At 40.8% G+C, this 27,848-nt stretch overlaps 2 protein-coding genes across 3 annotated transcripts in view; one reads left to right on the top strand and one right to left on the bottom strand.

Moving 5' to 3' along the window:
• The first annotated feature begins 254 nt into the window (after positions 1 to 254).
• On the top strand, positions 255 to 4,597 carry hspa13 (heat shock protein 70 family, member 13). Its single transcript, XM_028419510.1, has 5 exons — positions 255 to 279; positions 371 to 711; positions 1,831 to 2,044; positions 2,257 to 2,424; positions 2,520 to 4,597. Exons 1-5 carry the CDS (start codon positions 255 to 257, stop codon positions 3,098 to 3,100), a joined length of 1,329 nt encoding a protein of 442 aa, XP_028275311.1. The 3' UTR covers positions 3,101 to 4,597.
• Positions 4,598 to 7,838: 3,241 nt separating this feature from the next.
• Positions 7,839 to 27,848, bottom strand: part of gdpd5b (glycerophosphodiester phosphodiesterase domain containing 5b) — a 36,351-nt gene continuing 16,341 nt past the window's right edge. The window contains exons 3-17 of one of the 2 annotated variants that reach the window (XR_003671585.1): positions 20,115 to 20,218; positions 18,893 to 18,986; positions 18,664 to 18,723; positions 18,257 to 18,355; positions 17,588 to 17,681; positions 16,198 to 16,343; positions 15,163 to 15,245; positions 13,957 to 14,107; positions 12,917 to 13,138; positions 12,685 to 12,842; positions 12,432 to 12,579; positions 11,681 to 11,763; positions 9,786 to 9,898; positions 9,257 to 9,519; positions 7,839 to 9,113 (exon numbers count right to left, since the gene is read on the bottom strand). Coding sequence is in view for 1 of the 2 variants with exons in the window: in XM_028419504.1 (XP_028275305.1) it covers positions 9,028 to 9,113; positions 9,786 to 9,898; positions 11,681 to 11,763; positions 12,432 to 12,579; positions 12,685 to 12,842; positions 12,917 to 13,138; positions 13,957 to 14,107; positions 15,163 to 15,245; positions 16,198 to 16,343; positions 17,588 to 17,681; positions 18,257 to 18,355; positions 18,664 to 18,723; positions 18,893 to 18,986; positions 20,115 to 20,218 (1,641 nt within the window). In the remaining variant the exon portion in view is untranslated. The remainder of the gene's footprint in view (positions 9,114 to 9,256; positions 9,520 to 9,785; positions 9,899 to 11,680; positions 11,764 to 12,431; positions 12,580 to 12,684; positions 12,843 to 12,916; positions 13,139 to 13,956; positions 14,108 to 15,162; positions 15,246 to 16,197; positions 16,344 to 17,587; positions 17,682 to 18,256; positions 18,356 to 18,663; positions 18,724 to 18,892; positions 18,987 to 20,114; positions 20,219 to 27,848) is intronic. The other variant, XM_028419504.1, reaches the window with a different exon arrangement.

The raw sequence follows: 27,848 nt of genomic DNA, 5'->3' as shown, positions 1-27,848 counted from the left end.
TTGTTACTAGCATTCATGGGAAATGTAGTAAACATCAATATACCGCAGCGCTACTTGTGATGGCGTTGACGTTAAGCTGTAAACTACATTACCCATCATTCCCCAGACGTCCTACAATGTTGACGTGTATTTTGTTGGTAGACCGAAAATTTCTCTTTCGCGTCATACACCCGGACATTTAACCGCAGTTTCAGTAATTCTACGGACATTTTGTCAATTTTAAGCCGTAGGTGACTTCAAAACAGTTTGTGACGATGTCTGGGGAGATTTCTATGATTGGTAAGTTGATTCGTTGTTGTTTTCGCATGTTAACACATAAGCTAACCGGGTTTGTTCCTTCTGTAATACGCGTGTTGTTGCTGTGCCTCAGGTTCGGTGATCCTGGCCCTGTTTCTGGCTGGTTATCTGGGCCAGCAGTACTTACCACCGCCTAAACCTAAAGTGATCGGCCTCGACTTGGGCACCACGTTCTGCTCTGTCGGCGTCTTCCACCCTGGCAGCGGGGAAGTGGAGGTGATAGCAGATGAAGAAGGGAGGAAGAGCATCCCTAGCGCCGTCTCCTTCACCACCACAGCGGTACTAGCCGGACACGAAGCTGTCGACCTGGCCGACAGCAACCCGCAAAACACCATCTACGATGCCAAGAGGTTCATTGGGAAGATATTTGAGCCAGAGGTCTTGGAACAGGAGAGTGCGCGGTACCCTTTCAAGGTGATTCATAGTGAATGGTTGGGTACTGATGTCTCTGTTACGAGTAGCGACCAGGCTTAAACGTCTCATATTTATAAATACATTAATCATTTAGAACATTCTTAACCCTCATGTACTGTTCGGGTCATTTTTGTCCTCTGAGAGAAATTTTCTGTTTATCTTGTCAATATGTGAACAAATTGAATCATTTTTGCTCAACAAGCTTAATTTTACATACATTTTGTTAATATGATTTTAAAATTTTTCATAGGTCAGCAGTACACTGTGGGCAAATTGTACCCCCTTATGTGTTGTTCGGGACAAAAATGTCCCCTAACTTTAACGGTTTTAAAAATATATCAGATAAATATTTTTTTGAAATTTTTTTGCATAGACCTTTTAATTAACTTCAGTTCTAATCAACAGTAGTGAAAAAATAATTTCTCCCAGGATTTTAACCCTTTAATCACCAATTGTATAAGGGGTGGTGCTGAAAATTGAAAAAAAAAAACAGACAAAATGGCTCATTTTTAATAGAAAAGGTGAATGTGGACTGGATTCTTTTTAACCTTTATTACAGTCTTGGTCATGTCAAACATCAGTAAATAATTGACTTTATTGCATTATTAGTTTTTGCACAGCACTGGATTTTCTTTTTTTCTCCCATTTTGTCCCATAGACTTACATTATAAACACACTTTTTTTGACTGCACAGCCATGGCACTAAATAATCATGCATTCTTGATTGTTGGTGGTTTACCCTGTTGGTAGGAGGTAACATTTGTGATTTTTACAGTTAACAACTTAATGACCATATTAACCCTTTACCTGCAGGCCTGTGCTCATGTACTGTAGTTTCTGGCTTGTATATGGAGTTATAGGGAGTATTTTAGCACATAATTGTGTGTCTACACACTGTGTGTGTATGTTAGAGAGGAAGAGAGCCATTTGCACACTGTGTGCAAATGGCTCCCTCAGTCCATGAGGGTTAAAACAATTAAACATATCCTGCACCGTTATATTTTTGTCCCAATTAGAGAGATAATGAAAACCTTACCAAACCTTTACCTCTCCTTCTAACCTCCTGTTATTCGCTCTGAGGTTTGGTATTTCTCATAATTTTTTTCTCCTCTCCTCTAGGCGATGAATAACAATGGAAGTGCAGAGTTTGTGATTTTCACCAACCGTACTTTTACTGTAAGCCCTGAGTTCATCGGCTCACGGCTGCTGCTGAAGATGAGGAAGATGGCTGAGCAACAGCTTGGTGTGCCTATCCAGAATGCCGTCATCTCAGTGCCTGCAGAGTTTGATGAGAGGCAGAGGAACTACACCGTGAGGGCTGCTAACCTGGCTGGTCAGTATGCTATTTTTAGCTGAACACCGCAGTCCATTTAAACAGGTGGCTGTTTGTTCCATGTCCTGTAATGAACTCTGGTTTGTTTAAAGTGTGATAAAATAATGTAATTATTATTATAATTTAATCCACAATGAGCTTACTACAAGCATTAAGTACAACATTATACATGATATAATGTGCATGTTAACTCCCTGGTGCCTTTCTTTTAGGCTTGGACATCCTACGTGTAATCAATGAGCCCACGGCTGCTGCCATGGCCTATGGCCTTCACAAGGTGGATGTTTTCAACGTCCTGGTGGTGGACCTTGGTGGAGGAACCCTTGATGTGTCTCTGCTCAACAAACAAGGAGGCATGTTCCTCACCAGGGCAATGGCAGGTAAATAGGTCCACTGCATCCACAAGAAAACAGCATTCCAGTGAGAGGCTTAAACATACTTTTTTCATGGACCAATGGATCTGTTTTTTGTTCAGGAAATAACAAGCTGGGAGGACAAGACTTCAGCCAGAGGTTGCTCCAGTACACCACAGAGCGGGTCCAACAGGAGTTCGGCGTGGCACCCACCCTCAAAGAGGACATCCACCGTCTCCGACAGGCTGTGGAAGCAGCCAAGCTCAACCTCACCCTTCAGCCCAGTGCCACAATCAGGGTGCCTCTGCACCTACACACCCACGACAGCTCGGAGACACCAGAGACCTCCACTCCTGCTGCGGTTTTCTTTCAGGCTGTGATCACTCGCAGACTGTTTGAGGAGCTCAATGAAGACCTCTTCCAGAAGATTCTGGCCCCCATTGAGACCGTTTTATCCGAAGGTCACCTAAAGAAAGAAGACGTGGATGAGATTGTGCTGGTTGGTGGGTCCACCAGGATCCCGCGGATCAGGGAATTGATTAGTGAGTACTTTGGTAAGGAGCCCAACACGTCAGTAGACCCTGACCTGGCTGTGGTTACAGGTGTGGCCATTCAGGCTGGCATCATGGGTGGCTCCTGGCCTCTACAAGTGAGTGCTATAGAAATACCCAACAGACACCTGCGTAAGACGAACTTTAGCTAATCTCTATTCAAACATATATAAAATGCCAGGAACGCTGCAGAGTCCTGCCACTGATTCCTGTCTGTCCAAGGCCTCTCTAATATGTCTGCTGAAATGGTTCAGCACATGAGTGTCACTTAAATGCTTCTAAGCAAGTCATGCTGGTTGCCCAGCTCATCATTAGGCTTCCTCTTTGATTGTGAAATATGGGGGTAACAGAAGAAAAATAGCTGTAGTGAAACAATACTCCTGTGACAGAGAAAAACATCTGCAGGAGAGAACCGGTTTAAAATTTCTAAAGCGACAGCTGCATTTGTTGTGCACAGCAGAAACAACACAGTGAGGTACAGATAGCGTGTGGCAGAATGGCGCCTGTCATGTGTTTGCTGATTCATTCAGCTTCAGCAATGATGCTTATTTGGGATACATACTTCCCTTAAGTGGACGTTAAGGGAACACCCATCAGTTTATGAGACTAACCAGTACATCCGCTATTTATTTATTTATTGTCCTTATTTGTATGGCGTGAATGTGAATGTGTGTGTCTGGGTCTCTTTTTTGAACACCTTCTAAAAAGCTGACATGCAGTATGCTTGTGCCTTTTCAGAAAGCTGCTAAATCGTTTGAATTGAACTACTGCAGTGGTGGTTCTGTCAGTGGCCTTTGTCCTGTAACATGTGATCATGGATTCTCTGAGATGATTTTTCTATCGACTGGAAGCCAAATGAACAGAGGGAAACCTCTGTTTATACGTGTAGATATGCACACATTATTTAAAACGACTTCACTGCAAACACTCATCTGTTGAGTGTTCCAGTGAGGTTGCAGCCAAAAGATGGAAACGGCCTTAATGTTCACACAGTACTGTATCAGGTATAAATTACAGTTAAGAGAGAGAGGTGGAGGAGGCTCAGTGTTGCACTTTAAGGACTTCCACTTGTTGACAAACTTGTATGTTTTTGTGCAATAGTGGATGTTATATTTAAAAGGCAATGACTTAAATATGCCAGTTGTTTATCCTGCACATCAGAGTTTAGTGCTTATGCTGCTGTTGGTAGAGAAAAATAACTCAAGCAGTCCCACAGAAGGACCAAAGTATTGCTGACTGGTGCCTTTTGTATTTGTGGTGAGAATTTGTTACCAGTTTTACCAGCTCTGGTTCTGAAGACCAGAGATTGAAGGACCTTTGTTCCCCTTTTAATTTCTGTTCTTGAGTGTTGCATATTAATCATGACATCAAGTGAGTGTCAGTATTTAGTACTCGATTTACCCACAGTCCTTCAAAAATATCATAACCTTATTATTTTGGCCAAACAGAATCCATTATTAGGTGCATTTTTCTTACACCTACAGTCCAGTTTCATGTGTTGAAACTGGAATTTTCTTCAGTAAAGATACTGTAAGAGCAATTAATATATATGATCTATTTTTATATTCCAAGTGTCTAACTGAAACTGTCAAGAAAGTTAACTGTGATCTGCTTTTCACATAATAAAATTCCATTTTTCAACCTCTCAACTGGCCCTTTTATTTTGAAAAGTACAGCTGCAATGTATTTGTTTTGTTTCTTTCATATTCCTACAAGCTCACCATGTGTCGCATTTCAGATCCTTCCGGTGTTTATGTTTATATTTGGTGAAAACTAAGAGTATTAATGTAATGCAGAGACATTCACACAAATGACTGACCTATGGTACCTTCTGTTAGAAGCTGTGTCATGAATAATATGCTATTGTGTGTTGTTCTGCAGAACTCTGGACTTCCCATCCTGTATTTTTAGGTAAATGTTCAAAATATAAATGTGCCCTTTAAAATGTTTGAGGAGTAGACTCTCCCCTCCAGTGAATTATTAAACCTTAAACACACTAATGCAGGCCAACACGATCACAGGACTCAGTACTGTGTCACAACAGACCTGTAAAGAATCAGAATCAGAATCAGAAATACTTTATTGATCCCCGGGGGGAAATTGTTTTCGTTCCAGGTGCTCCGTGTGTACTCAAAAAAGACAGAAATACAAATAAGGTAAAGTAGTGAGCGCAAAAAATAAAAAATATAAGATAAAAACCTAATAAATTCTAAACATTAATGTACATTCAAGTCAAATCCTGGCAAGTGAAGACTAAAGTCATATATAATACAACTTGTACCATGTGCAGTAAAATCTTGTCTGAATAAATCCAATATGGATAAGATTACAAGACAGTGTGTTCTGATCTCAGAGGGAGGTGAAAAAGCTGAAAATCATAATCAGATTGCTGCAAGGCACTCAAATCCAGAGCAATCCTTCACATCAGCGTTCAAAGCAATGCTTCAGCTGCAGCAATCAAACTTGCATTTTCTTCAGGAAATGCTTTTCTAGTATTTAATATTTTTTGTTTTAATTTTATTATTAAAATTATTGGTAAAATTTTTCATGCTTCATGCTTTATGCTGAAAAGTTTTCATGCTTCAGATAAGCAGTAAATTTCTTCCCAGACCACCAGAGGGCAGCACAAACTGGAATGACCTGCCTTTGCACACTAAACAGGCCTCCTGTACCCGTTTTAAACCCCTTTTTTTTAAAAAAAAAAAACTTTAGCCTTTTTGACTGCATTAGTATTAAATTTGTTTTGATTTTTGTTTTTAAGGTTGTAGCACTTTGGTCAGCCTGGTTGTTAAGTGCATTATAAAGTTGCAGTTGCACTGTAATATTTACAGTTGGTGGCAGTGTCCCTGACTATTATATTTGTTACAGAACTGTGAAGCCACTGATTTTGAGAAGTCTGGAGAAACATAGTGTACAGAACAATAATTCATACAAAACTGAACAAGGAGCTTAACAGTGTGGTTTATTGTTGAATGTATGGGAGAGTTGACCTTCAACAGCGCGGGCAGTTTGGGTTTGTCTGTCAAAACTTTGTTACAGGTGAGCTGGTTCTCCAAACAACAGCAACACGGATGTGGACTGTGGAGGAGTCATCTACTTCAAAGTTGCTGCTAGATTTGTAAGAAGACGTTAAACTACTTTTAAATGTATGTTTTCATCTAGAGTTAAATGTGAGAGTGACTCAAAACATTAGGGCAAGAGCTGCAATGTCCATTTTAATGTTTCTGTAACATGCAACACAATAACAAGAATACAACATGCAGTAGTCTTATGCAATGTAATGACTAAAACAACACAGGTCCAAAAATTCTGGACTAGTACACACACAGTGGTTGCCTGTGAGGAAGTGGATATTACCTCCTGTACTCTAACGAAGTGTAAAGGATGCTGTTGACTCTAACCTTTTTACTTCTCCAGGTGTGTTGCTAACTGCTTTCTTTGATGCAGGCCCTTAAAGGAGTCATTGTGGCTGTTTATGTGATTATTCTGGGATCTTTGCTGGCTGTTTGTTTTCTGTGCTCAGGTCCATGATGACCCCCAGGATGGCTGCTCAGCGAGTCGATTCTGACAAACCTCCGTTCTCATGGAGGAGGTCGACACTGACTGCTGGCTGACCAGAATAAGAGGAATCGCCTGTTCATAAAAGAAGCGAAGAGGAAGAGAGGGTCTGACTTTTTGAAGGAGCATCAGGGATCCAGTGACATGATGTGCAAGCTGAAGGCTTGTGTCACCATCAGATCATTGTTGGAGCGACGCCTAGGTGTAGATTAGATGTAGTGGTTTCCCCACATTTTACCTTTTTTGTTTAGTTTTGCCTTTTATTTTATTGTCCTAAATCCTAAAACAGCACGAAATACTTACAGGTCGACTAATGCCTGTTCCTGGATAGAATGGTAATTCAGAATCATTCCTCCTTAACATGATGTAACAAAAGTATTACCTCTGTAGTGCTCTGCTCCTACTGACTGTAACTGCAGGGGCAGCATGGCGTGATTTTCAACTACTGTGCTGCAGCACATTAGTGTGCTGTTACCCGGATTTACACCAGAAGCTAATGGTTCTGTAAATAATTTGTGTTGAGTTAATTATTTTAAACCACAAGGAGCAGTCAAACCGATCATTCACATTGCATGTGGTCTTACAAAAGCAACTCTGTGTTTCTGTTCAGTTTTTCATATTGATCCAATAATTGATGTAATCCACCCATTAACTATACGCCTATGATGTATGAGAGGGCATTTATCTGTGATATTGAAGGACTACCGCCCTGTTGCACTAACCACCATCATGAAGTGCTTTGAGTGCCTATTCGGGACACACATCTGCTTCTCTTCCTGGACTCTTTCCAATTAGCTTACAGGACAAACAGGTCTACAGACGATGCCATCGCCCTGACACCACACACCGCCCTCTCCCACCTGGAGACGAAGGACACACGTGAGAATGCTGTTAGATTAGTTAGATAAGGAGGTGTCTCTTGGCACAAACACAACAGTCGTTGTAATTATCTACAGGGCTCTGTGCAGGTATGTTGGCCGAATTCAAAGGTTACCGGCACTAGTATCCTGCTTATTCTAGTGAGTCAAAGCTGTGTAAGGACTCAATGAAGGGTTATTCTTGGTCTTAGAAAGTGACACTGTAGCTAACCTGTTCTTCTGTTCAATCTGAAAAAAATCTGCTTATTTCAGTGAAAACACAGACAACGCTGCTAATCTTATGTTGTCACCTGTTTGCCAGTGTTGATTAAATTAAATTGCAGATTCTCCAGTAATACAGAGCAATCATTCAGCATTCAATCAGCATTCAAAGCAATGCTTCAGCTGCAGCAATCAAACTTGCATTTTGTGGAGAAATGCCTTTTACTAAAGAACTCGACACAAAGAAAATGTCTGTATGAGGACATTTTTAATGTTTACTTCTGAGGCACAAATAAAGAAAATAAACACAAAAGGCAATCCATTTCTTGACCTGTGCTGCCTGTTGTGATACCTGTAGCATCCCTTCAGTTAGCTTAGATGAGCTTTATTTTCACATTTAGCACTCGTTTCATTTACCTTACAGCGCTCAGCTTTACCCAGCAGTCAACACTACGGTGCATTTTATTCATCAGCACTAAAAATACCACAGACTTAACTGCAACTCGGTGTCAGTGTGGAAGCTGAAATCCATCATAACCACCAGGCTATTGCTATGGTAAGGATTAAACGGTCATTCTCAGTTGGCTGGAGCATTTCACACATTGGTTCACTTTTATATATACATCATAACACACTCAAGATAGCACTGCACACAGGGTAAAAACATATACCCAACAATGATACACATCTTTAAAAAAAGAAAAGAAAACAACAGACCGTACACATTCACCACTAACCATTAACATACACAAATCTTCATCCCTCTAACCTTTTACACTAGTTCCTACTGGGAGCACAGCTCACACAGATCCTTACAGTTACATGCACTGGTCATGAGCAGGGCAGCGGGGCATTCAGCCCTTCATTAAAATTATCTTATAAACACCATGTGAATATTTCACCTGGAGTAGAAGGCAGGACTTTTGTAAACAGCTTGTCTGTATTTTTGTTTTTCTCTTTAAATATAAATACTAATGCAAGTACTGCACCACAGAGAGCTTTCATGAGCATAATGAGGTTTAAGCTTTTTGCTTCATGCTGCAGCAAAGGCTGGTAAAAAGAAATGATCTGCTAGGAGAAGAATATCACTTGCAATGCTTAAAATTATGAACTGCTTTGGAAATCAGCTGAAGATGAAGAATAACAAGCAGGTGTTGGTAATTCAAAGGAGCCTCTTCAACATTTGGATGTGGGAGGAGGCAACAGATTTGGCAGATTCCATATCAATAAAAAGTGCTCGTAGTAGTTCTGTACGTCCTGACACAACGAGAAAAAAATATATTTACAGGATGTACACAACGTAACTGGGTTGTTGGCATCTGTGCCACATGTATCAGTCTGTCAGTTAATCAGCAGGGCCGAGGGGGAGAAAAGACGTCACACTGATAAACAGGAATGATGTGAACGCTGCACGTCCCCATCCCGCTGCAGCTGAGTTTCAATCACTGGCTGATGCCCTGGTTGGTGTAGTAGTTGTAGCCGTTGTCCCCATACAGCTCTTCGGCGCTGCCAACTCCATTGCTCACCTCTAGGGGGCAACAAAGGAAAAAAGACAAAAAGTCAGAATACAGTTCTTTCTGGCGCCATAAAGACGCTAACCTTCATTTATTACAAGGAGTACTTAATGCAACACTGAAAATCAAACAGCCCACCAACAGCTGGCTGACTTACCTTTGACCTCCAGCACTAGAGGCTGTCTAGACAAACTGGGGCATCTACTACCTCCCCTTTATGAGGTTGTTTCCACTGGGAGTATTTTTTTGGGGGTGGATGAAGGGGGAAGAGGGCAAAGGATGCAGGGAGGTGGAAGGCAATGAGGGGTGCAATGGGTGCATGGAATAAAGGAGGAAGTCACTGCTTGCGGAGAAGATGGAGATGTGGTAGGATGGACATCACACGAAGGATGGAGGAGGGAGGCGGTTACTGGGGTTGACCTTGAACATGGAAGAGAGGAATAGAAGGAGCGAGAACATTCGCAGACACTCAGACAGATGCATGCTGGGATGCAGTGACATGCTAGTTGGGCACCTGAAATCCAAAACAGCTTCTACCTCCGAGTGTGAACGGTTTGTTACATCAGCAAATTTAAGTCAAAATATTGAGAAATAATTTGTTTCTGAGTTCGGGAGCCCAAATAAATGACACACACAACAAAGGCACACAACAACACATCAAACATATTTTCATAACAAGGCCTTACCAGAGAAGATAAGTTTCTCCTTCATGACATTGATATCTCGACTGGACCTCCTGACAGCAGCACTCAACATAATCTGTTCAGGGTTGTAGCTGTGCATGCCGCTCATCCGGTACCTGCAAGGTTCATACGCTCTATCAGACAATACATCGAGACATTGGGATATCACAGAATACCGCTGCTTCTGCTCACAATATTAGCTTTGAAGAGAGACAGCACCTTCAGTTTTAGCTGTGTATGTGTAAATGTTTCAGTGACATACAGCAAAGATGGAAATATGTAAAGCTAATTTTATCTGGGGGTAAAACATGCTTACTTTGCTAAATGTTTGCATCTTTATTTTTGCTTTGAAGGTAATTTAATTTGTGGTTATTGAAGCTGCTGATGCTACATTGGGTTTTGGTGCAGATCATGTGCAGCCTGCTTTTAGAGGGTAAGTGCTCCTGATGTTCAAAGGGACTTTCATAACCTACTTAATTAGTCAGCACTTGAAAGTTCTTCATTGTGGAAAATATATCAATTAATTTTCATTACCAGTTCCAGGGATTTCACCTTCCACATGTGCTTTGATGAAACGGCATGGTTTTCAATTAAATTACCTTAAGACCATTAGTCACAATGCTCTGTGACTAATACACAGATGCTTTCAGAAAGAGAAATGCAAACAGGATTTAGTTCATTAGCATCAGTAAAAGCTAATCTTGAGGTAGTCCCCCCAATGAATCGAGACATCGGACAATTAGGTGCAGATTATAAATCTAAAACCTGTGTGTAGGTGGAATTTGTTCATTTTATTTTAGCCCACAGAAGATGCAGACTGGAGTTCACCTGGATTGAGTAAAAAGCCTTCTTCTCCTAACTACTCACTTTAGAGTATGTCTACATTCTTTCACAATGACAGCACAGGTTTTGAATATAATAATAATGCAGGTATATATATATATATATATATAACCTGAATCACCTGCCATCGTGACTTCCATAATCCCCCCCTCCATCACTTTTCTTTATGGCCTATTATTCTGTGTAATTACAGAGTACTTTAATTCATAAGCTTGTCTAGAGGAAAAGCGGCAGCAGTGCAGTATTATTCAGGTGAGATACAGAGTAAGAGAGGTTAGAATAAGGTGGAGAGAAATCTGATTCAAAAAAAGAAAAAAAAACTGGAGAAAGAACTGAGAGGAAAGAAGGAGATGGCAAAGGATGCATCAAACAAAAAACAGATGAAAATAAGGTGAAAAAGATTGAAAGGAGAGAAGAAGACTTTGGGCCAGAAGAGGTGACCCGTTTACCTGATCATGTGATAGCTGAGAGAAGATGCCAGAATGCAGCAGAGGAGAAGAGCATGCACATCAGGCAGAGAAGAGAGGACAAGGGAGAAGCAGAAAGACAAAAAAGGACAAAAGAAGGTGGGAGACAAGAGAGGTCAGTTTAAGAAGCCAGCAGAAGCCACTGAAGATCAGCAAAGCAGAGCAAAGTCCAACTGGACCATGTTAAAGGGGAAAAATGCACTTCATTCCAGAGATGACAGGAAGCCTGGCCATCTGTCTTTAAAGACATCACAGAGGCAAACAGAAAACACATCTGGAGGAATGTGAAGGCCAAGAGACAACATGTTTATATCACTTGTTACTACAGGTTAGTGCCAGAGGTAGAAAGACAGCATCATGCTAACAGCTTATCAATCAAACAATATGTATTCAAATATGATGATTCCTTCATTGTCAAGCACAGAAACAGCATCAATATGTATGATATGAGACAGACTTCTGAACAGAATGTGTGACACTGTGGGTCGGATTTGTAACTGATGAGATGTGCTTGTTACTACATTAGTACTTGTGTGCAGGTGCTCACTATGATGATGTGATCAGTTTATCACAAGTGCCTGTACTTACTTCTGGAAAATGAATATTCCTATGACTACTGCAAACGACAGCAGGTCTGCAGACACCCACATCAGGCAGTACTCATTTGGTCTCTAGAAACACACACACAGACGTGCACGAAGAATCAGAAGATGTGAATTTTGACTTAAAGGATCCACCACTGGGTGGAGCTATATACCAAGAACATCACCTCTGCTAAACGGTTATGTTCAATGGGCCTTTTTGAATATTTAAAAAAAAAAAATAATTTTAATAGTAATCTTAATAGTATTTGAGGGACTACACTGCAGACACTGGCAGTCTAAACTCTCCCTGAACCAATAGCAGGGGGCTGGGGTTCATGTCCACATGTTGTCATGCAGCGTTCCCGTATGGTGGCACAGATGGAGAGACCGATCTGGTGTGGCGCACATATGAAGCGGGTGAAACGATACCAGAGAGGCACAGTGTGAGTGCTAAACCCATGCTGACAAGTTTCACCAGAAACCACAGAGTCACGCACTAACCGGATACGCTACAGTGATGATGCTCGTCTCTGTGCTGTGCTGGGACCTCAGAAAAGTGCCTAAAAATAATATGATATCATGCTCAGGACAGGGAATACACATTAAATGACACTGGCTGAATGCTGGGAACCTGTGTTTATATCTAGCAGAAAAATCCAGTTTATCACACATGGATATAACACAAAGAAAGTCAAGACACATCTCATAAACTTTACAATGAGTGCACAGGGGTACGGATCAAGATGAGTCCTTACCATGAGCCATATGGGGTAAGGCACCTTTTTGAGAATATGGGGGGCCTCTGAGGAGACTGCAGACACCCCGCTGCACCAGAGCACCGAGAACAGCCAGGGCTCGTTGACGGTATAGAGGGTGAGGTTGATGTTATTCTCAGAGAAGTTTCTGAAGTCACAAACATTCAGGCTTATTGATTCAGTCTTGTTTAAATTGAAATCCATGGGCTGCGGTGCCAGCTGGATAACACATCAGGGGTGTGTGTGTTCCTACCTGATTTCTTGAGTTCTGGCTTGGTTGTATCTGAGCAGCAACCTGCTGATACCGTTGTCCTGCAGACTTTGAGGGCTCAGCTTCTCCACTGAAGTCTGGATCAGACCAGGTGCACGCTGTCTCACCTGAGCTCTGTGCTCATCAGGAGTCCACATCACCTACAACACCGCACACACAGTTACACTTGTCTCCATATAACTTTGTGCCATCCATGCATCTAACCTATAATTACCAGGCTCTGAGGAATCCCTGATTTCTGCACAGCCTCCAATGTATCATTGATCCAACTGTGGTAACAGGGGTGATCCCGTGGAGGTCTTTGCACCCTGAAAACCACCGTGCTGTTGTGATAGGAGGCCAGCTTTAAAAGCTGCTCCAGGCTGCACACACTCTGGTTGGCGATCAGTATCTTCTCTCGCTCTGACAAACTGTGCACGGTCCAGAAAGGATCCTCCTTTAGATACAGAACACAGGAATCACAGATAACAGAGCTGAAATGAAGTATATTGTTGGAACCTGTTACAAAAGTGTATGTATTCATGACAATAATGCTGCATTTAAATGTTATACAGAGCATATGGACAACTCTACAGGCAATAATGATAATTTTCTTTGTCTCTGCTCCCTTAAGAACATCAGATGATTTTTATTAACAGCTTCTATGATGCGTTACAGCTCACTTTAAGATGCACGCTCAAAATTACACACAGACGTGCAATATCCAGCCCTACTGTGCACATATACCATGTAAATATCCTGAGGCGGAAGCAGAAAGTAATGAAGATTCAAACAAACACAGACAGATATGTCTGTGTCCATGTCTCCTCTTATATAATCTGAGCTTCAGAACACAGCGTACTTTAAATCATCCTCTACAAACACACTACACCGCTTCCAATCAGAACTTCTGCATAGACTTGTGTAATAGTATAGACAGTATTTCTGTACATTTCTAAAGGTTTGTTCATTATCATTGCTTTTTGTTGCCCCAGTGGTCTCAAACGGATTGAAACAATTATTTTGAAATACTAGTTGACCCTAATCCACCCTGCATGCAGGAGAGCATCACTAAAGCTTTAGTGGATTGTATTTTGATGGAACCCATGGACATCATGCCTGATCAATGAGCGAGGGAGTAGCATGCCCGTGAGTACCCATGACTCAATGGACTAATGGCCTTTATCACACATCACTGCATCACATCAGGCTGTCAAGCTAAACCAGCTTTAAAATAATCCATAGATTTAGTCTCTTTTAGCATTTGAGATCTACCTTGAGGAACCACGCTCCAGCATTGAGCTGCTGCAGATCCGTCCAGTTGAAATTCGAGGCTTCGTCCATCTGCCTGTCTAAAAAAATCTTCTGTACATCTGTGGTCCTGCGAAGGGTGCGGTCGTGCATCAGGAAAGGCACGCCATCCACGCTAGTGATCAGATGGAGGAAACAGTAGTGTTCATCAGTACAGACTGTAACCAACACTGATATCAAATATATATGAGAGTTCTTTTCCTTCCATCGCCCAGCTGTTGCTCACATTATTAGTACAAGAATAAAAGCACCTAAAATGACATCAAACAGAGAGACAGGAGGTGGACTCACGTCAAACCAGAGGAAAAAGCTTCTGTTGATGTGTTGTAATCCATACATACAAGCCAGGACAAAAGGAGAAAGCCTTTTGATTTATTTGTCTGTGGATGCTCTCATTCATCCAGGTCATGTTATGTCCAAGAGTTTAAATCGAGGCAGCAAGACTCATTTATTAAGTTTTTGGCAAAAAAGGTAAAGTGATGAATAAAATGTGGGTGAGTGTGAGCTAACTAAACATGAAACTGGATTTAAAAATGTTGTGTTATTTTGCCTGTGTGTGTGTGTGTGTTTCGGTCTCCTGCAGGAGTGGAGTCTCTCAGTCGCTCTGGCTGTCATCAAGTCTAATTAGTCAGCACTCACAAGCTCACCTGTCAGCGACCTGCGCCAATCACACACCCATTCACCTCTCTGAGGACTGTACAGGGAACACAGACAGACACACACACAGCACCAAAGTGGTTGCTAACACAAGAAAAGCATCTACACATCTATTTAAAATGCAAGAACTATTGTCTTGAAACGCACTGCATTACAAAGAGCAAGCATGCCTCAATCTCCACCTGCTCACACGCACTCCTCCTCCATCACTGCACATGCTTGAGTAGACATGTACACCCACTATTAATCATATGCCATAGCCACTAGAGTATTCACTTCTCCACTTCTCCTCATCCACAGAGTGTCTCTCTGAGCTCAGCCTGTCATCATCTATTATGCTGATGATGTCATGTGTCCATCCTCTGACTGTTGGTATACTGACTCACTCTAGTCTATTTAATGTGGTAGATGCTGTTGTATAGAGCTGCCCGTTTCTTTTTAAAGACAACATTTTTTTCTATTTTCTTTCCTTTGCAATAATTGGTAGTATGTATATGTAATATGCAAGTGTACCTGATAGCCACGTCTGCCTCCAAACCAGTGACGTTCATCTGCAGTGCTCGCTGAAAGGACCACAGTGTGTTTTCTGGAGCAAGCTTTAACACACACAGTAGAAGAAAAACCATGATTACATGTAGTCCTGGAATAATGACCTACATCTGTTTGTGGGGAAAAAAGACAACATGTTGTTTCAGAAAATTCAGAAAAATATTTATGTAGGTTATTTCACAAAAAATCAAGGGATAGGCATGCACTGCACTCTGTAACTCTGCAAGTCAAGGTTATAATCAATACTGAGCCAATAGGTTAAACATCACTTGGTAGAATGCTATCGTCCTATGAGACCCCTTTTAGTGAAGCTACTGACTGGGAGTGATAAGAATGGAATGATGCTTTAATCAATACACAGTTATTCTGGGAAACTGAGTCCAGTGACGTCCAGTGGTGTTTTTTTCTCCTGTGGGAGTTTCTCACAGCCTTACAGAACAAGCCCTAATTTTAGATTCCACTGTAAGGATCGATCGCTCTGCACAAATACCACAAAAAACAGAGTGTGTTTTTGAGCGTGCCAGTAACTGTTTCGACTAACTGCCATGCTTTTCCATAACTCAGGGAACAGAGAACAGAGAACAGAGGACATAAACCCTCTGACAGGTAAGCACATACATCAAATCAGTGTGGCCTCTTAATGCAAACTTAATAAAGAGAGCCTGATAAGCCCATACAACAATCCTGAAGAAAATGCATCTCTTCCATACATACAGCAGGGAGAGCTCCAGGCTCTCGCTGGGCTACATTAGTGGACTATTTTCAGTTGCACTCTTATACTAATATAGCCTGGGAAGTGCAGGAGAGAAAAAATAAATGGAAAAACAAGGTCGATAGCGGAAGCACAATTTTTCATCGGGCCTCTTTAAATCAGGTTCAAGAGAGCCTTGTCGCTCAGGTAGCTATAAGTGTGTTTTAGTGTGAATAGATGTGTGATGCAATTTATTGAAGGAGGTCTGTGTCACATTCCAGTTTCAAGTTAGCTGTTGGCTGACTCACCATGGGGGCTCCCTGGTGGCCAATGACATCAGGGCGTGGTTTGAGGGAGTCGGGGTCCATAATGCAGGGCGAGGTGATGTATAGGGGCACCACGTAGAGTCCTAGCAACACACTGAAATACAGTAGCATGACCACCACCTGGAACACTGGAAAAACAGATAATCACAGGAAAAGTGTTCAGCCTCAAATACAAGTATGAACCAAAAATGAAAGTAGTAACTAAACTTCAGTGATGTCACACTTGAGTTTTCTGTCACCATTTATTTTTGCCATCTTGTTAGTGTCAAAGGGTGGCTCCAAACATCTAAACAATGTGACTGTGAGCATGGCTGCTTATTGTGAACAGGCTCCATTAAGGAGTTTGGCACTTAATACTGATGCAATACCCAAAAAATTCAGACAGTTCTCTGGGTTGTGTGTAATAAATGATTCTACTGAAGCAACTTCCTGCAGCAGCTTGTTAGGAAAGTAGCGAGCCTAGACCGATCTGAATGTGATACAATCCTTCCAGCACTAAGGCTCACTAATTAGCACATTTTTTTTAATTTGTTGAAACTGTAAAGGAAAAAAGAGGGCCAACAAAAGTAGGTGCCTTTGGGCAGAAAGTGTACTCAATTCTGTGATGGCAGGGTAAACACTGACACCAAGGCTGAAGGAGATAACACTTTCCCCTCATCCCCACCACTATGCAAGTGAGTGAGCAGCCACGAGTGTGGGCACACACACACATTTGTATTTGTTTCAAGGTCAGCACTTGGGCGGGATTAAGTAGCCAACTCTTGTTACACACAAGAGACTCGTGGCCTTCATACACACACACACACACACACAATTTCCTTTTTTGATATTTAGATGCAGTCCTGCATTACATTGATGGTAAAGTAGGAGTAATCTTGCCATGACCTTTCCACTTCAAAAAATCTACCAAAAGTCAAAATCAAAATAACTTTCCTTTTCATAGCATGAAATACCTCTCACAGAGCCAACCCTCTTGTTCAGTAGGATGACTGTTACATAAGACAAATTCAGATGAATGTTATATTTGTTCGTTCTGAAGAATAATAGAAATTGCACCATTGCTAGAATCTGATGCATAAATGACAATCATGATGTTTCTTTAGACTCCAACAACAGTGTGTTCTGAGTACACACTCAGAGCTTAGAAAAAGAGTCCAGGACTCGAGGACAAAACAACTTGAGATGTCCTGGCTGAAAAACATCACATGAAGCCGGAGGAATGTTCATTATCTCAGACACCCCGGGTGGAGGTACTGGCCTCTGTCTACATAGTGTTAATCATTTACCACTCTTCTTGCGAGTGTGTACGTTTTGTGGCAGACGTTTACATTAGGCTGAGAACTTGTATTCTGTGCTGAAGGGATAGACATACTTGTTTTTTCGGCACGGGTGACCTGTCCAGCCACAATCCACGACAGAGCTGTGACTGCAACGAGAGCTCCGACGTGCAGGAATGGACCTGTAGCCTGGCAGAGACAAGAATTAAGAAGATGTGAATGTGTGGCAGGAAGAAAGTAAGGACAAGGCAGAGACACAAAAACAAAAGAAAAATTAGATTGTGGGTTCAAGTTAAAGCAAATTGGAGGAGAAACACACATAAAGAAGACAGAGGCGTTAGATTACAGACATTATCTCGGGTTAAGACACTGGCAACACTATTCAGAGATAATAGCTGTAATTTGTTGAGTCATTCAATTTTAATGGCCTCAGTTACAGTGAAATTGTGTGTCCACTTCAATCACACATTCCTGGTGGTGCAATCATCTCACACGGACACACTAATTATAAGCCAGTCACAACTGCTTAGAGATCACTTAGCAGTTAGATATCACAAGGACACATGTGTATGGACTGCTGTGTACAGTAGACACAGCTACATGTTTACACCATGTTTAGAAATAAACCAGTTTAACTGTGAAGGGATACAGTGATACAGCGGTCAAAGACTGAAAATACCAGACTGTCTCCATCATTTGTAACACTCATCATCAACAATCATCAAAATGGGCTTTTTGGCTCCCCAGTGTCAGAGTCAGCTGACCTGCAGGGAGATGGGAATGACATCCCACTCTTGCTTCCATGTTTGATGGACAGATATCACCCCAACGATGGTGGTGAGCAAAGCAGCAGTCACTCCTATCTGTGTGGAGAGAGGGAAAGATACCAAAAATCAGAAAGGCTGTTACTTTCTATAGACACACAAACACACACCACAGAATAACCCCGAATACCTCCCCTGCCCTTACACAGCCCAGACAGTGTTTGGTAACTCTATTTGGTTTGCTGATAGCATTCTCAAACAGGGCATTGCTTTCACAACTCTTCTGGGACAACTTGATACAAACTGTAAGTTCAAGACAAGTTCAGCTGATCAGCAATAACCGAGTACACACACCTCCTAGTTAACACCAACCACACATAAAACACAATTTCTCTGTCACACATTACCTTATGGAGCCAGTGCAAATTCAACTGTTGTCCAAGTGCAACATGGCAAAGTGCTAAAACCTGGAAACAGAGTTAAAAAGACAAACTCACTTAATAACACAAAGCTGCCACACACAGCTGAACATGCTCAGCATCACTATGCAAGAATATACACCTAGCAACACATGCAAACAAGCCAGTAGTTGCTTTATTAAAGAATTATTATGGTGTTATTTGGCAAGGGACCTACCATTAAAAATGTGATGTAGGTGAAGCCAGCAGCGGTGGTGCCGATGATGGGAATGGTGCCATCACTCCACTCCCCAGAGCGATTGTACAAGAACCTGCAGAAACAGGAGGGCTATGAATGTGATTTTTCATGAGCACTTAGCCACATTTAACTGTGAATAATCTGATAATAGCAAAAAAGACAGCAGCTGAATTTGAATTTACCAGTTCAGAACAACAGTAAGCTGCAAGAGAGTTTTCAGCTTTCCATGAATAGAAAGCTGGACACCAAAGACTGAATAAACACTGGCCTTTGACTTAAAGGCAGATCTTGTTGCATAAAGCTAAAACAGGCACTGCAATGTGTCTGCAAAAACTACTGTTGGGCCACAGGGAGAATTCTGACAAAAGAGATTATGGAATTGTCATTATTACCAGCTGATTGGCACATTTTTGACAACTGCTTTCTACCTTATGGGAAATGTCTGTAAGGGCCCCAGAAAGCAAAAGAAACAACAAATATGAGCCTGCATTTATCGCACACACAGATAAACATAACCATGTCGCTCTGAGGTGTGACTGGTGTGTGTTTTGAAGTATCAGTGAGTGCAGTGGCACAGAACTCTTGCAAGGTCACACAATACAGATGCTCCTAGCCCCTTATGAATGCCTTTTTAGAGCAAGTGGGCTTAGACGCTCCATGCTGCTAAATCACTACAACACGAGTGCAGGAATGGCATCGGTGTGGTTACTTGGAAGACAACCACACCACAAAAACCAGAACTATTGGAGCGTTGGTTTAATATTAAAGGAAAAATGAGAGATAGTGAAGAGCAATATCACCAAAAAAACAACAGCAAGACAGAAATGTGAGACAGGAATGTGACACAGGCTAATAGATGCAGAGGACAATAATAAGAGGAAAAGGTGACATTGTAGAGGTCCTTGAGAGCAGAAGGAGAGGGGGAGGGGAACAGGAGATGGAGAGAAAGATCAAGGTATGTGACATAAAAGACACTGCAGCATGTTATAATGAAGATTTTTTAACCAACACACAGTTTACCATAATGAATCTTCTGAAGAATCTATGACAAAACCTTCAGCCACATTTTCTCATAAAAAGGATGTTCCAAATAATCTTATGAGAATAACACACAAATGAAACAAAAGAATTGTCCACACAGGTTTAGTGCTGAAATCGGTGGGGGGGTGGGTGGACACTCTCAGGTTGGTTGTGTACTCACCAGTTGAACTCATTGTAGTCATTATGTGCCTCCCACCAGAAGTAGGTCCAGACAAGGAGCAAACAGAAGGTACTGAGGAGGATGAAGGACCACAGCAGCTCCCACTGCACAAAAACACACACAGCTACGTTAGATAATATTTAATGACTTTTGACCATTCAGAACGCACATCCTGCAAATCCTGCCACAGACCTTCACTATATGACAGATGATTATATTATCTAGCAGTTCACCAAGACACCTTCAAGGACAAGCAAAGTTTATTTTAAATTAACCTTTCACAAACTTAAAGTTCCTACACTAAGCATGTGGTGTTAACCTGGCTGCTGACCTCTGCAGATAGTAGTCCCTTATACACTTAGCTCATTAGCAGCGAATGACTTTTAATAACTTCACATGCAAGCTGACTAATTACTGTCCTTATCCCTCATGCACTTTTGTACCTGGGTGACATCTTCAGACAGAAGAGACACCCTTAGGTGAGTCAGAGGAATGTGTGCATGCAGACATTTTTATCCTTCTGTGGCTGTGCTTTAAATACAGTATGTCAACATTTTTGCTGCGACTCAGACAAGAACCTTCTGACCTTTGGGAAATACAAAGTAAAATGCTCATTATTTAAAGAAAACTTTGCAAAAGTTTCCAACTTTAATAATGCTGACAACACATACAGGGTTGACTAAATAAAGCCTGGGTGTTAAGGAACAACAGAAGCTTATTTATCTGATGCCACACACATTTTGGTCATAGACAGGACAAACTGCTTAAAGTGTATTTTCTCTAAAAGTCTCATAACTCTATATATATATATATATATATATATATCTGTGGATGCTCTCATTCATCCAGGTCATAGTCGTATAGACGTTTCGCCACTCCAGCAAAACTGAAGAAGCCACTTGGGGGAGTGGCGAAAGGTCTTCAAAAAACAATCCTTGAGTCCAGTTGCCTTGATTTAAACTCTTGAAAATATACTGTTTTATTTGGTGTCAGAGCAATTCTTATTAACAGTTTCTAACAGCATTCGGATAACTGGTTAATAAAGTGATGTCTGATAACTTGTACGTTTATCTGCTTCTTTGAAAACATCATTTAGACTAATGGTGCCCAAATATCCTCTCAAGATTACAGGTTTGTGGGCAAAAACATGTGGCTAAGTAAACCTAAGTGTGTCAGCTTCAACACTACTGCTGGGTGCTGAGGATCCAATCCTTATCACCTCCACCAGCTGATGTGACACCCAGGTAAGACAGTCTGCCAGATATGATTTCACCTGCTCTCATTTTAAGTGTGAGCAAAATCTAAAAGCTTCTGCTTTAATACCAGCTTCTGGTTCTGCTGATATTAAATATGAAATTCTCTGCCTTAAACTATTCTAAACAGACTGGAGTATTTAAAGGTCATGCTTTGGCCTCCAGCTAGTTTTAAAAAGCTTTCCCACATTTCAACATTCAGACCAGGATCAGACTTAATATGGAAATCATGATGGAATAACGATTCCAGTATTTAATTTCTGGCCTTCTGGCATGATGGTGATCAGTTGTACAAAAAAGGGAAACAAGCCTGGGGAATGTGGATTCCCTAATACAGTATATTTGGTCATGGCTCTACAGAGTAGGAAAAATGTTATTATGTAAGAAGGTACTGTTACATCAGATAATATGGGTACTGGCCACTTCAGTTTGTCTGCACACATCTGAATTTCTAGAAAAAATATTTATAGAAAAACCTGTTGGTGCCTGTGTACTTATTTTCTAACATTCAGATATGTTTCATGATGAAACAGAAAGGTTGTAATCCTTACCAGAGACAGAGTTGTGTGTGTGTTTGACAGCTCTGCCCACTGATGAGAAAGCACTGATCCTGGTTCCCAGGGTCCTTAATGACTACCTGGAAACACCTGGGAGACTACCTGGAACAATGACCCCTCCTGTGAGGGGTTATTGTTCCCCCTCCCTCCCAACCCCCGACTTCTTCCTCTGAATTGTGATAGATGTGATGATGCTGCCAAGTATAAAAAGGAACACTCTGGCTTTTATCTTACAGTATCTATATATGGTCAGCATGTTAAGAAAGATTTTGTTTGGATGTGAAGAATAATACTAATATATCCTTCTGAAGAAACCTCTCCATCTCTCCATCTATTGTAAGCATGTTGTTAGGTCTCTCTTCCTGTTTCCCAGCTCACACAGCAGCAGAGCTTGTCTAGCTTGACATGACTTGGCCTGCCCCTAGGACATCACATTACCATTCTGCATGGCTGGCATTTTCTTCGGGCAAAGGACCCCATGGCACAGACTGACAGTGCGGCAACAGAAATCTATCAGAATACCGCAGGCTCTGGGAAACAGTGGGCTGTGGGAGTGTGCACTGACAGACCATTATGCCGGGTTCTATCCTGTGTGTATCTGACAGAAAAGAAGGAAGATTCAAGCCTTAATGCAGTCAGCTACATTAGCTGTAATGCTAAAAATCAGACATATTCATCTTGAACTGCTATATAACTCTATATTGAACAGGATAGACAAAACACATCACTGCTGAAAATAGAAAATATTTCTGTAGTATGTGACAGAAAATACTTCTACTTTAACTTTGTTCACACTAAACAGCATTTCCACATCTTCAGTTACTGTGAAGTCAAATTAACGTTTAATATTTTATTCTGCCAGATTTTAGAGAAGGTGCTTAAGAAAACAACAACACAAAAAAGCGTGGAACTAATAATACTGACTCGCCCTACACCAGTAATTTAGCACCTAGAGAGGGCATGTGTGGGAGAACAGAAGAAACAAGAAGCTAAAGCACCTACAGTGTGACTTCACAGGGACTTCACTATGGACTACCACAGCGCAGGATTTCAATAAAAGCCTTTATTAATGTACCTTTTCCTTCCCTCTGTGAATTTGTTGTACGTCCTAAAAGGATCACAGCAAGCCCAGTTTAGTGGATTACAAGTGAGTCGGCCAATAACACATTTATTATAATGGTTTATTGCATTGTTCCTGTCTGTCCTTAAATTTAGTTTGATAATATTTAGGGTTTAAGAACCACTTAAGAACCAAATATCAGCTCAGCCACAGAAGCTTGTTTTCAGGTTTTTTTAAAGTCAAAGTCAAAGTCAGCTTTATTGTCAAATCTGCTATATGTGCTGGACATACAGAGAATCGAAATTGCGTTACTCTTCACTCCGCAACATATAACATATAACTAAAGATAAATATAAAGTGTAAAAATGAGGCACACACAAAATACAAGGCACAAAATGAAGGCACAATGCAGTAAGAGTGCAAAAGATGTATAGTGCAAGACTGGCATAATGTAAACAGGAATGGTCTAACTTATAACAGCTTATTGAGACTGGTATGAGAGTGCAAAAGATGTAATGTGCAAGACAGTGCAGTTGGCATAATGTAAACAGTCCAGGAATAGTTTAAGTTATAGCAGCTTATATGAGACTGGTATAACTTAAACTATTCCTGGACTGTTTACATTATGCCAACTGCACCGTCTTGCACCATTAAATCTTTTGTTTGATAATATTTAGGGTTTAAGAACCACTTAAGAACCAAATATCAGCTCAGCCACAGAAGCTTGTTTTCAGGTTTTGTAGCTCACACCATAAGCACTTTTTTACTTTGCTTGAAATGTGTTCAGTTTAATAGATGTGCCAATAAACTGGCACCAAACACAGCCTTTATGATAATGCCAAGAATAAGCCAAGAAAATATCACCAGTGAAAGTTGCTTCAAATGTCAGCTGGGAGTGGGTGGAGCACAAAATGTCTGGTAAACCTGCTAGACCTTGTAATGATTTGAGTTTTTGGGGATGTCATTAATTCTTAGTTAGTTCTGGACTGAATTAAAACAAAGACAATGATGCACATAGAGACCTAGTCATATTCACACAGACTGCAGAATTAAATGATCAGTCAGTGATGTTGATTCTGTAATGTTTACATTCTTTCTTTCTTTCTTTCTTTCTTTCTTTCTTCTTTCTTTCTTTCTTTCTTTCTTTCTTTCTTTCTTTCTTTCTTTCTTTCTTTCTTTCTTTCTTTCTTTCTTTCTTTCTTTCTTTCTTTCTTTCTTTCTTTCTTTCTTTCTTTCTTCCTGAAAGAAACTGCTAACATGACTAAATCTGTGTGCATTCTTCTCTCCAAGAATGCTTCAACATATCCAACTGGACTGAGGCTACAGGGTGGAGTCATATATACAAAGCATGGTTATTATTCATGCTCAGCAGATGCTCAACAACACAGTGCATGCCTGCATAGATAGACACAGATACACTCAGTTGCAAGCTTATAATTCTCATGCACTGGAAGTGCATAAAAACTATAAGCTTGTAACAGGATGTAATGTTCATGATAAAAAAATAAATAAATAGTGTTTCTCAAGATGTCTTCCTGTCAGTAGACAGGAACAGATTATAGCCCAAGTGCCTATAAATCAAACAAGGAAGTGTGTGAATAAAGCACATTTCTACCAGAGCTTGTAGTATGAACAAAAATGATGCATCTATCTGTGTTCTTATTTCAGAATTACACTACACAAAGCAACTGTCCTTGTGCCATGCACAATATGCAGTGCCACAGAGCTAGCTGTCTTTTCATAAGGCAACAGCTTTTGTGCTTGGCTGCATGCTCCTGTGTCACAGCGCAGAGCATATTGATGTACTGTGTTTTGATGTGATCCATATACTTTATGTGCACCCTGCAATATGCTTTTTACAGTAGTAGTAGGACTAATATAGATTTTTGTTATTTGCATATCTGCACACTCAATTACTGCAAATGAATTATGTAACCTCTGTATGGCAAGATCACTTCAGCTCGGAGCTCTGCTACATATACAGAAGATGTCAAAGAATTAAATGTTCCATTCAATTAGCTATGGCAGAATGACTCAGCATGCAGCCATCTAAGATGCCAATACTGTGGGTTGCAGCTGAATTTCAATTTGCTGCCACAGATGAACACAGGCAGAAATACTGCTGCCCTTACTGCACAGCACAGCCTCACATGCCTCTCTCTCTTTGCCTCTATCTTCCCTGGACTTAACACCAAAGTCGCTTGTCACATTCCTGAGCATATCCAGATAAGTCCCTGGCATTTCACACTTGCTGTGCAGCACCACTTCATAATTCAATTATAGCTGAACAGTGCACAAAAACGTAAAAGACATGACAGCAAGCAGAGTTTTAGGAGGACATCTCACCCAACAAGTGGCACAAATCTGGTTTATTTCCACTTGGTTCTTTCTACTTTGCATAATATGCTGAATGTTTAAGCTTACTAATTTAAGGTAGACCATTATGACACAGTCCACTAACTGTAATACTTTACACAGCTACAGCAACACAGCAGAAGGTAGCTTGGGGATTTGTGTAATTAAAGCAGATAAAAATATAATGTTAACAGGTGGATTTCTTTAGATTCAACATAAATTCCTTCAGTCCCTTAGCAACCATGTGCTGCAGATACAAATTAAAGTGACTCCAATAGCACTGGAACCTCTAGTGTAAAGTTTCAAATAAATAACTTGAATTCTTGAGAATAAAACTACAATCCTCTCATGCGATGTACTGATATTACAGTGCAGCTGTACATAAATCCCTTTATGCCTCAAAGGCTTGGTTTTCATGTGGAAGACTAGAGTTTATACAGCTTAGTAGACAGCCAGCATCTTTTCATTTAATATGGTGGTAAATACAAAACCAGCATTTAATTATCACAATTAAAAACAAGGTAACAATTACTGATTTCCAGTAAATGTCTATAAGGTTGTAATGAGAGAACACTGCATAAAAAAAATGTACAACTGAAAACAATCTTCTAGTATCCAGTTTAATTGTTGCTGCACTACAACAATGAGATGCGCATCACACTGAGTAGAATGGTTAGATCTAGCCTTTGTCTAACATTTCACAGGCTAAGGCTAATGGAGACCACAAGATCACTGATAAATGAAGGCAGGGCAGCTTTGCTTCTATTTTTGAACCCTTTGTGTGACTGAATGGTAAAGACTGGCTAAATGGAAATACTTTCAATTATTACTGAGAGGTTAGATCGGCTTGCACTGCGTGACGTGGGCTGTCTTCATACAAAGCATCTTGAACACAGACAGGAGCAGCTTCACTAAGACAGCCAGTCAACCCGAACGGGTCATTACAGTGGACAAAGATGAAAAAGGAGAGAAACTGCATGATCTGCTATTGGATTATGAATGAGTCTACAGCTGTTTCAACATGAGATTCTCAGTTCTCACGCTCCTGTGATTCGCCCAGGTCCAGTTACATGTAGCTGATACCTGCCCTTGATTGGTCACAGTGTGTTTACTGGGATCGTTAAAGATGCAGCCCTATATGACATCACCACCGACTAAGAGGCTAAGAAGCATTCTCAGTGATAATGACTGCGTTGTTACTCAAAATAAACAAATAAATCATTCTAAATGACAACAGCAATGTATAGAAATATTCCCCATAATGCTCAATCTATATCGACCGTACACTCATGATATAAATGGTGGCTAAGAATATTAATGGAAATAATTTATTGAGAAATGTGGAGGGACTGCAGTCAACATGTGCATGACACTGTGCTTCTTACACTAGAGTCAAGATAAGTGCTGTCCAACACCACACGGTCAAAACAAAGGATGAGCTCTGCGAACAAGGAACGCTGACTCTGCACTATTCTATCAGTCGGCCTGAAAGAACACCACTTGCAAAAGGAAACAGATCTACATGGTATCCAGTTTCCTCCAACCAGGAGGGGGAAAAAAAATCAATATCTCTATGTTTTTATATGAAGTGGTAAAAATAACCATTCCTGTTTTGCTGTTTTAATGAAGATCATACATGTCTGTGTAAAGTGACAACTGTTGGTGTCGGTGTGCTAGGTTTCTGTTGGTCTACAGTATGGTATGTGGGCATAAATAAATCATTCAGCCCTGTGTCTGAGTGCATGTGAGCGCACACATGGGAATGTGCTGTGTGTTTGCGTTTGTTGCAGCAACATAACCTGTGTGTCCTTCCTAAACAGCAGAGAGAAAGGGAAAGGTCAGGACAAACGGATCATCTTGTGTAGGCTGTAATACTTACTCTGGCATGTGGCTGATAAAGCACTGTAATATTCTGCTCAGGAGCACAAGCATCAAAAGCATTAAAATAGACCAACTTCTGCTAGTACGTTTCAGTAGACATTTACATGTTTAAAATGATCCAGATGCCAAAAACTGCTGCGCAAAAACAAATTTAGTGAAGTTAATTAAAAATGTGCCGAATGCAGAAGATGACAGAGGAGTGAAAACAAAGAAGTATTGTAACGTCACATGAACCTTTTTGTCCAAAGCCCAAGGTTATTGAATGAAGGATAATCCAGCAAGGACACATTTGATCAAACATAATTGTTATTTGTAAATACACTCAACAAAAATATAAACGCAACACTTTTGTTTTTGCTCCCATGTTTCATGAGATGGACTTCTAAACTTCATTCCAGATACACAATATTACCATTCCTCTCAAACATTGTTCACAAATCTGTCTAAATGTGTGATAGTGAGCACTTCTGCTTTGCTGAGATAATCCATCCCACCTCACAGGTGTGCCACATCAAGATGCTGATCTGGCATCATGATTAGTGCACAGGTGTACCTTAAACTGCCCACAATAAAAGGCCACCCTGAAATGTGCATTTTGTTTCTGCTTTATTGGCGGTCTGGGGACTCA

The sequence above is a fragment of the Parambassis ranga genome, chromosome 13 (assembly GCF_900634625.1).
Source record: "Parambassis ranga chromosome 13, fParRan2.1, whole genome shotgun sequence".
NCBI lineage: Eukaryota > Metazoa > Chordata > Actinopteri > Ambassidae > Parambassis > Parambassis ranga.
The sequence above is the reverse complement of the archived record's forward strand: the minus strand, read 5'-3'. Positions and strand labels throughout refer to the sequence as shown.